General features: G+C 40.8%; 1 protein-coding gene across 1 annotated transcript in view; it reads right to left on the reverse strand.

Annotated features, from left to right (window-relative positions):
- LIMS1 (LIM zinc finger domain containing 1) overlaps positions 1–10,138 on the reverse strand; it is a 116,443-nt gene extending 106,305 nt beyond the window's left edge. The window contains exons 1-2 of the mRNA XM_063458139.1: positions 9,976–10,138; positions 3,470–3,517 (exon numbers count right to left, since the gene is read on the reverse strand). Of these exons, the coding sequence (XP_063314209.1) occupies positions 3,470–3,517; positions 9,976–10,004 (77 nt within the window). The 5' untranslated portion in view covers positions 10,005–10,138. The remainder of the gene's footprint in view (positions 1–3,469; positions 3,518–9,975) is intronic.
- Positions 10,139–10,859: the final 721 nt, after the last annotated feature.

Here is a 10,859-nt window from a genome sequence, read left to right on the forward strand (position 1 = left end):
TGCGCTGTGGGTGTTATGCTTGTGAGAGCTTTACTGTTCTACATTGTCAGTCAATGCCTCTGCATTGCATAAAATAAATATATATATTTTTTTTAATAGGTTTTTCCTCAGTCTATAGATTTGCTACCAAAACTACTACCGGGTAGCACAATGTATAGATGAAATCTTATCTTTAAAAGAGCATGAAAAATAAGTGTATCCACTCTACTAAAAATCAAGACACTCAAAGCAGCATAACCCATGCTCTTTGTACAGTTTATGAAACAAAGAGAGCCCCTGTCCACTGCTCTGGCTTATTTTTATAATTATAGCAGTAGATATGTACAAAAATAATGCAATAAACCGAATATTCAGTCAGTGAAGTCATGGATAAGCTGTGGCTACTATTAGCTCAAGAAAGGGTTTCAGTCTTTTTTTATAAGAGAAATTGTATGGGGGTCCTGAATTACATATTCCATGAAGGCATTCAAGGTAAGGATTTATGATATTCACTGTGTGGTCCAACTGGGAAAAAACAGGAACAGCACTAGGTAAGTAAATTCAGCCACTATAGATTTGAAGCAACCAATGAAAGCCAGAGATGCAGAGAAGAGGACTTTTAAATTTCAATTAACCCTTGCAGAGGCACCAAATTGAAACCTTACCAAAAAAATATATAAATCAAAAATAAAAATGGTGAAACAGGACACTACAGCAAGTTAGAAATTGTGAATTTCTAATTAAGAGAACCAAAACCAATTACAAACAAGATGTAGCTACACATGTGTGCATCTACATTTCTTGGATAGCAACTAAAAGCTCAGTTTCAGCTAAAGAGACAAACACCAACATGATCAAACAGGACACAAAATAGTTCACTTGTATCCTACATCGCCTAATCTGTTTTTGTTACCTGTCTCTGCAAAATATGAATACATTAAAAACCAAAAAGAAAAAAAAAATCAAGTTAAGAAAATATAAGAAATTAGTACTTTGTAACATCTGTAAACAGTGCACCAGTCAAACATTTGCCAATCAGAAGGATCAGCAGTGGAGGCTGATTAATATGAGCAAGTGGGGCTTAGCAGACAATATAGGGACTGCAACCGGCACTAGGCCTGCCCCTGATCAGCCTCATTGGCGGAACATCATCAGAATTAATTATCTCAGCCAATCACAATGCACACAAAGTGTGTGTTAGAAAAATATGGGTATGTCATGAATAGTTTCGATCTCTCCCCTTAAGGGATTACTGGAGATGCTGCTGAGAGGATTAACAACTAACAGCAGGTCAAGACAATTCTGAAGAAGAAAACATAACACCACACCCATTACCAAGATGTCTGATGGCAGCCATTTGTTTTGCACGGTGCATCCCAACCTGGACAGGTCTGCACGTTGTCCTGCCTTTGAGGATTGTCATTGGATAACAACACGAGTAAGTGGAGTTGGACCTCTTTAAAAGTGGTTGGTGTTATCCCCAAACTGGCATTTATAAATTCATAGAATATTCACCAACCAAAATAAATGAGGTCAAGCATTATTGTCCTCTTGCCAATATAGGTCTCTTGAAACCATAATTAAGACAGCTGATTTAAACATGTATAGCTTATGCTCCTGGAACCTTTGGTTTATGACAGTTTCTCTCATTGTCTCAAAACATAGACAGACTATAAAAGAACAAATGCTACTTTGGGGTAGATAAACAAACCCTTTCAGATGAATAACAACTGAACAACTGGCAGCAAACTTTAAAACATTTAAGACAAAATTCTTAACCATGCTAGAGTGGTGCATGATACCAACTACAAATGCATCACATTCATGTGTTATTTATTCACCTTATGGCTAAATTTGGCAAACAGAAAAGTGGATTGAAAAACGCAGGCTGAAATGAAGCATGAAAAACAACTTTATTATTAACCACTTAAAGGGACACTCCAGATCCCTAAAGCACTTCAGCTTGATGTAAACCTATGTGTGTGAAGAGTGTGTACTTTATTTATTTTTATATATTTTACAAAAAGTGCAGATTTCAATAGAAATTTTATAAATGAACCTGGCTACACCCCCTGGCACTTAAACAGAAAACAGGCAATATTATTTCCTGGTTGTTTAGCACAGTGGAGCTAAACTCAAGTGGCAGCAATTTTAGGTCCCCCCACCCTCATGGCCCCCCTCCCGCAGGGCTCTAGGGGGAGGAAGGGGTTAAACACTTAACTTTCTCCAGCGCCGGGCTCCCTCGGCGCTGGGGACTCTCCTCCCTCTTCGACCGAATGCGCATGCACAGCAAGAGCCGCACGCGCATTCAGTCAGTCCATAGGAAAGCAGTCTCAATGCTTTCCTATGGACGCTGGCGTCTTCTCACTGTGCGCGGAAGCGCCTCTAGCGGCTGTCAATAAGACAGCCACTAGAGGCTGGATTAACCCATATGTAAACATACAGCAGGCAGGGTTAACCCTAGATGGACCTGGCACCCAGACCACTTCATTAAGCTGAAGTGGTCTGGGTGCCTATAGTGGTCCTTTAAACAGTGATTTTTATGTATTTTGTATTTGGTCTATGGAGACATCCACATAATCATACATTTTTAAAAAAAAATATCAGTGTTTGACATGACAATCTCTTCTAGAATATTCAACTTTTTACTTGTTTTTATTATAAAGAACAGTTGGCATAGCTTAAAGTGGCTCTGTCGCAGAACAACTATATTATTTTTTTATAGTTATCCTGAGTATTGTAGTTTTAATAAAATAGATAAAGTAAAATAGGACTGCTTTTCCCTTGTGTATAGCAGTCAGGTTGATAAAACACGACAATGGGTGGAGCTTAAAGCAAGGTTCTGTTTCAGTTACCAATCAAATTTACCCACAAATTCATCAGTAAAATGATCCCACTGAAGGGCAAGAAGCAGGCATCATGGGCAAAAGATACCAAAATGGCTGACCCAGCACAAGGAAGAAAAGATAATAAATATTAATATATGCAAGTGGCAAGTGAGAAAGCATAATCATTAAGACACAGGGGGAATAAATAAATGACAGGGCAGCTTTAGCCCCTTAAGGACACATGATGGAAATATTCCATCATGATTCCCTTTTATTCCAGAAGTTTGGTCCTTAAGGGGTTAATAAGGAAACCATTCCATGAGGTTTTCTGGAACCAGCCTGTAATGATGATTAAGGGTAATTTGTAATCCTTAAGGGGTTAAAACTAAAGAAGTCTAATAATAATGTAAAAAAAAAAAAAACAATATTTAAAAAAAAAAAAAATGTCATTAGAAAAAGCATTTTAAGACTTCAACTTTTCCATTTTCCTCTGAAATTTGAGATACTTTTTCCCATTTTAGAGAATATCTTTGCTTGCGGTTGACAAGTGTATATTTTACACGTGGGGGTGAATTAATTTACTATTTAGTTAATAAAATCGCACATGGAAAACTAATATGATTATAGCATTACATTAATCTTTCAATAACAGAAGTACTTACTTTGCGATATGGTCATTGAAGGAGTTAACTGTGCCTCTCATATCCATACTGAAAAACAGCAAACAATTTTGATCATGTTAAAATTGCTTTAACCCTTCATATGAGCATGGTCAGAAAATATATTTTCCCCACATGAAAAGTACAATCTAAACAATAATGCATACAGGTTTCCCTCAATATAACACATTACAAATGGAAAGTGTCCAGTAATTGATAAGATACAAGGAATCTTTATGTTAAGCTATAGTTTTTCCACTTTCTATAGACCAGATTGGGTAATCTGCAGTTGTTTGGCCTGTATACTGGGTAAGCCTGGTGGACTATGAGGGAGGAAAACATAACAGTTATTTGCTCCACAGCCATTTGCTTTAAATCGGCCATATGGTCAATTACTCTACTCAATTCCTGGGGGTGTAACACCACACATTGCAAAACCTAAAGAGTAGGAGAATCACAGACATTCCACACATTCACTGTATCTTCCTGTTTGGGACTTTACTTCATGCCTTGTATGGACAAGATATGCTTTGGAACAATGCTAGAGAAAGAAGCATAAAAATGAGAACAAGGAGCCTTTATTGTTAGCTTGGAATTATAGCTGGGATAGATGTGGCAATTAAGAAAAGTTTTATATAATATGGCAGAATATCAGGTCTTCATTTAGAATAGTCCACACCCTAAATCAGAAATGCTGCTAAGAAACAAATCTGTAGAAAGGAAAAAAATGAAAACTACATCATGAGTGTGATTTCACAAAGGGTGTGGTTTGAGACTATTTTCCTCATCTATAGCTCAGCACAGCTATTATTCTCCATAACATAAATGCACTTTTGACAATACCCTAAAATTGCAAACCGTAATCTACAGTACTAATGCAAAATGTCGCTATCATACAGGGCTAGCCCATGTATAGGTAACCCAGGAGGCATAGGGCACGCACACACCACCTTTTAATTAAACACAAGAGATACAAAGCCAGTGCACCATTCATGGTATATACATTTTATTTAATGAACAGGGGGCCAAGGAGAGTATCATCTTACACCATCTCTCCTCTCACGAACCGTGAGAGTGTTGCTGTGGGTTGCCATGGCAAAGCTCCACACAGAAGGCAATGCAATGCTGCTCGCAAGAGGAGAGCATCTGCTGCTGGAGGTGTAAGATTAGACTCCTAGGTCCCCTCTTTACAATAGAACTTGCTGTGCCCCCTGGACCACCGGGGAATTTGGTATCTTCCTGTAATAGTAGTTATAATGATTTATGTCATAAAATAAAGCATAATGAGGTTAATGCTTTGGAGGCACCACTAGGGGCAGTGTGTAGGAATCCTTAAGCCATGTGCTTCTGGCAGTGACATCACAGGTCAGCCTACTTAGACATAAAAACCAGATGTAGGAGGAATTTGCTTTCTTTGCCTGACCTGACTGAACCAATGTCCGGCGCCTTCAAAAAGCCCATAGAAAATCATTGAGTCAATACTTTCCTATGGGGAAGGCCTAATGTACATCTGACGTCAAGAGGAAAAGAAGCCAAACCCAGTGCCAAGGGACATTGGCGCTAATCAGGGAAGTATTTAAAAGGGTTTTAAAACCGTTGTTTGACACATGGGCATACTAGAGTAATGTGTGCACTTACAGGACTTGGCAATTAGATATTTATTAGTGTAACAAAAGCAAAGTTACATCAAAGCAATCAACGTTAAGTCATTTAGCATGATTAACATATACCAAAAAAAAAAAAAAAAAAAAAATTCTGTATAATTAAAGAGGATATGTTATCCCTACGTTTTACAAATATGTATTTGTGAGGTGTGAAAAATAAAAATGTAGAAATCCACACCTCTTTGTCCTGCAATTGGTTGCCTACATCTTTGCTCCCTGTCAATTATTACTAAAAGCTCTGCCCTTTGAACCTTGCAGTCAACATAAAGAAGAGGACAAATTAAATAATGTTTCACTTTCTCCTCCTCATTTGCAATATTGACCCGGTCTGATCTGGACAATGTAATTTTCTAACTATAAGATACAGTTGGAGGTTCCAGCATTGAATGTGTTTAGAAGTAGAGTATGGTGCATTGTAATTGTCATTGCTTATGACACCAAGTGTTTTTTAATTTTTTTAAGCAATGTGAGTAATCTTAAAGAAACTTACTATAGTGTTAGGAATACAAACATTTATTAGGCTATAGTGTCCCTCTGCCACCCCCACCAACATAGCCCGACGCTATTACAGGGTCAAAAACCCTTTAAACACTTACACGGAGGAGTCGGAGCCAGCACTGAGGGACCTTGGCGCTGGCTCCGTCGCTCTCTTCCAATGTCAGCGCTAAGGGGGGACCTAATGCGCATTCAAGGGGTGCACATTACGCCCTCCCCATAGGAATGTATTGACTCAATATTTGAAGACACTTGACATCATTTCATGGAGTTAAACTCTGCTTAATGCAGGAAACATCACTAGTGGCAGATTGCAGGGTTAAAGACACACTATAGGCCAGGGGTAGGCAACCTTTTAGTAATACTGTGCTAAATGGAGATTTTGAAGTCCATTGGAGTGCCGGTATTGTTTTTGTTAAAGTGTATGATGGCGTATTCTACTTGTGTTATTTGTGGGTGCTGCAGTTGCTTTGTAGCATTGTATTTGTGCCTACGTGGGCTGTTACACTGTATAGAATTCGTTCACGAGTAGTTTGTGACATTGTGTATGATACCTATGAATGTGGGCTATGTATAGGTGCTGCTTGTGGAATTGTGTGTGGATGACATGTCACATTGTGTGTTTGGTTTGGGTATGTGTGTGTTTGTCCCCGTATGTGGACAGTCCATAGTGTTGTGTTTGTGGGGACTGTTTCTATTATTTGTATAAGTGAGAGGCTATTTCTGCAGCTTTATGTTTATCTAGCATTGTGGGTGATTTCCTGGGGGTCCAGTAGGGACCGGGCTAGCAAGGTACAGGTGAAGGGCAGGAGCTGCAATAGCCGCTGCAGGTTACTCTATTCCATTGGGGGGTTTCGTTCAGCAGTGCTGGGATATAGTGATCTGACATCACTTCCTCTAAATGCTGAAATGCGTAAATTGAGGATTGTCCTTCACCGCCTGCAATCACCACCCGGTTTACACTAAGGACTCCTGATACGCCCCCCTGTTTAGCTCTAGTAGCCTTGAGTGCCGTACAAAGGCACCCTGAGTGCTATCGGTTGCTGACCCCTGCTGTAGGCATTCATACCACTTCAGTTCATTGAAGTGGTCTAGGTGCAGTGGCTCTGTCCTTCTTAGCTCTGCAATGTCAATCACTGCAGTTTTTGCAGCCACTAGAGGCACTTCCTGGTGGTTAATCGACTTTTTGGTTGCCTAACTGACCCTGGACGTCCACACGTTCTACATGAAGACATCTAGCATCAGTTAAATCCCCATAGGAAATCATGCACATTAAACCCCCCTCCAGCTCAGATGACGTCAGAGAAAGTGGATTGCCAACTCAGCGCCGATGGAGAACTTTGTATTCCTTACACTATAGAATTCCTTTAAAAAGGTAATACTATAGTGCCAGGAATACAAAGCTATATTCTTGGAACTATACCTCCTCTCCTCCCTGGTAAATAAAGGGTTATAAAAAAAAAAAAAAAAAAAAAAAAAAAAAGAATAAAAAAAAATAAATATATATATATATATATATATATAAAAAAAATGGGTCATGGCTCCACCTGCTCCAAAGAGCGGGTGCTAAGGCACATGCGCGGCGAGTGCAGACCACGCATTATGCCTCCATATATGAAAGCATTGAATCAATGCTTTCCGATGGGGAAATAGCTGGTGCTGGATGTCCTCATGCAGAGCGGGGGGGAGGAGGGGGAAGAAATCAGTTACCAGACAGCCAATGGAGGCAGACTTAGTGCTGTAATGTAAACAGTGCAGTTTCTCTAACACTGCCATGTTTAACATTACAGCTCTAAGTGCAATAGGGACACTGCACCCAGCCTAATTTAATGAACTAAAGTGGCGTGGGTGCCTATAGTGTCCCTTTAAGGGAACAGGGACAGTGCATTTCAACCACTTCAATTAGATGAAGTTATTTTGGTGCCCTATAGTGTCCTTTTAAATGTACAAAGAGCACTATGTGTTTGTGATTCTCATAACAGTTACTAAGAATCCATCTTTATTTAATGGGACATTAGCAGATTTTTAAATTAACTTTTGTGTTTATTTCATTACCAATATTTGAGTTGGTTTTGGCGCTTTTATCATTTTTACATTAGGTTTATCTGTTTGTTTTCTTTTTTAAAACTCTGTGCATTGTGGATTAGGTGTTCTCAGGGAATTGTTCCTCTGTTGCTTTGAACGACACAGAGGTAGAACACCTAGCTGCAGGTTTCTAATTTTACACTGTTCTCACAAGCAGTTTCATAGAAAATAAAATTTTGAAGAATACTACGCAATCCAATATGGTGGCCTAGTGATAAGAACAATGAACATCTAAGTCACGGCAGTACTTTACACAACAAGTAGCATATCTGTGGAATGAGCGGTTCTGAAGAAGATGTTCGAAAACTGTTGGTAACTAGTCTATAAAACTAAGATGTTACCAGACCATATGACATCTGACCTTTATGTTGCAAATATATGGAACAACAGTTTTCAATTGTTGCACCAAGTTTCAGGAGTTTCACATGGGATTTGATTTTTATAGGCATTTAAAAAATGTGGAAGAAAAATAAAACATTATGTTATCCAGCAACTATTCTGCATGTCCTACCAATTAATAATGGCTAAAATGTCATCCAGCACATTTTCAAAGGCACCTATTCATTCTACAACACAACCTCTCTACTATGGTAAATTTCATATCTCAGTTCTTGCTGCTACTATTGCAGAAGATATCTCCTTTACTCAAGTCTAATAAATAGGGCACCAAAGAAAGTTTGTTTTACCTTGAACGTCCATACACTGCTCTATAGAATCAAAGAAGCATTTTCTTGCATGCATAATCAAGATTATAGGATTTTACTTGTAGTTAAAGGAACACTCCTAGCACCATAAACACTGTAGCAATTTTGGTCAGTAGTGCCTTGGTGCTGTTCCACTGTAAGATGTCGAACTGTTGTAGCACGGTCCCTGGATGGATATTTCTGTAGAATAAAGGATGGCCAAAGCAGGACCACACTAATACGCTCCAGGTGCTGCATGGCCCTGCAATGCACTATAAATTAATTGGGATTCTGCACCCGGAAAAGACTGATGCCACCCAACTAGGCACCATTTAGGGCAGAAACACTGCCCTGCAGATGTTAATGACCTATTACTCCCAGAATGCTTTGAATACATTAGGTGGCCAGAGAAACAAAAGGCAGTTGCACATCAGAAATAAATAAAGGGCCAGAGTTTGAGAGGCATGATTTAGACAGGGTATAATTTTCAACGCAAGTCCATTACACATAAACCTGTTGAGTTTAAATAACTAAACTCAACATTGTAAAGAGCTGATAAGAGAAATGCAATTTGTAGGCCAAAACAGACCATCGCAAACTTAGAGCTGAAGAATTTTCCTTTTTTTCCCCTCATTCTCAGGTCAGTGAGAAAATCCTTTCATTTTGAACGTTAAAAAAAAAAAGTGCAGAAAAGCACTGCATGACCCAATCTATACAATTACTCACAGTTTCATGGAATGCAATCCTAAAACTTTTACAAGTCTGTGGTTATGGGAGAAGACTGTAATCAAGCTTTTATATGGGCACCACGTCTGCTCCATACCAATTCTATGGCACAACATCATAATGCTGATCTTTCCATGAAGTTTGAACACAGAATGTTCTATTAATTATTTTTACATTTCCAACAAATTACTCATAATATAATAGATATTGAGAGCAATGCCCTGCAAGTTGTAATATAAATATCAATGTGGATCTCTACTGCAGTGACTGCTAACCTTTGCTACTCCAGATGTAATGCAGACCACACCTCCCATGGTGCTCAGCCAGACACTATTCACCAGTGAAGTGATGGGTAACTTACTTCTAGCACTCCAGATGCCCTGCACCATGCTTCTCTGCTGATCAGACAGACAGCAGTCTGGAACAGCTGGAATGCCAGAGGTTTGCCATTATTAGTGAATGGCTGGCACAGCATCATTAATGTGCCAAAGGTTAGCCACCCACAGCACAGAAACCTATGGCACATTCTCCAAGCTCACATGGGGGGTTAACCCCCTGAGTGCCAGTGATGTGAGCAGAGCTGCAGGCTCCTGGCACAGAGCAGGTTAACAGCATGCACCCAATGGTGGGGATCTCCATAGAAAGTTATACCCAAACTCCAACACTGGAACACTCAGACGCGGCTTTCCTCTCCGCACATCTGGCCGGCTGGGAGAGCTGCTGCCAGGAGCACACACTCACACTCACACATTGCAGAGCTGGGGACACCGGGCGCACACAGACCGCTGCTCACATCATCCTCAGCCAATATTCCCTAACATACTAACTCCCAGCAGGCACCGCGCTCAGCTCTTACCTGTTCGCCATTCCGGCCACACCAAGCATGAGGGCGGCCGACAGCGCTCGGACTCCCCCGGGCAGCTCCAGCAGGAAGGAGGGAGAGAGCCTTGGAGAGCGGGATGGGCAGAGTCCCCGGAGCGCCACACAGCCCCTCCCACCCGGGCCAGCGCCACGCCCGGCTCTGACTCATCTCCCGCCCCCTTCCGCTGCCAATCACCCCGGCGGGAGGAGATACCATGGCGACAGGGGGAGGCGGGGAAAGGATGCTAGCCACGCCCTCCGCTAAGGATGCAGCCAATGAGAGTGAAGCAGACGATGAGCATCCGGGGCCTGAGGAATTCTTGCAAGTTACGATGGCTCCGCCTACAGCCTGAAGGGCTGACGACTGTTCATTGCGCTGACACGCCCTAAAGGATGATGTCATACCTCCTAGCTCATTTTCAGAAGGCATCATGATTTAAAGGGACAGTGTAATCACATTCCATCCACCTACATACTAATAGTCAGCACTTTGTATGTACTCAGCCATAGCACAGAGAGGGACTCAGGGCTATTCACTATCTAATCTAAATGGCACAATGTAGGCAGGAATAACTGTATGCCCTCTACATGTCCCAGATATAACAGGACAGTCCCAAATCAGGATCCTGTCCCATCATCTGGTATTAGCTCCCTGCTGTCCAGGTCTGAGGATGTTAGGATACCAAAACCCAAGCCCCCACAGAGACATTGTGAGACAATCATCAGACAGGAGTGTGTAGTGTGAAAATATCTTATAATTGGTTGTTAAGCTTGAGTTGATGAGTTGGAACAGTTGGACTTGTGTTTTGAGTTCTGTTAGTTTAGGGGTAGATCTAAGGTTTCATGGGAGGGATAGTGAGAGCAGCAGGGAAATAATTG

The sequence above is a fragment of the Pelobates fuscus genome, chromosome 1, assembly GCF_036172605.1.
Source record: "Pelobates fuscus isolate aPelFus1 chromosome 1, aPelFus1.pri, whole genome shotgun sequence".
Taxonomy (NCBI): Eukaryota; Metazoa; Chordata; class Amphibia; order Anura; family Pelobatidae; genus Pelobates; species Pelobates fuscus.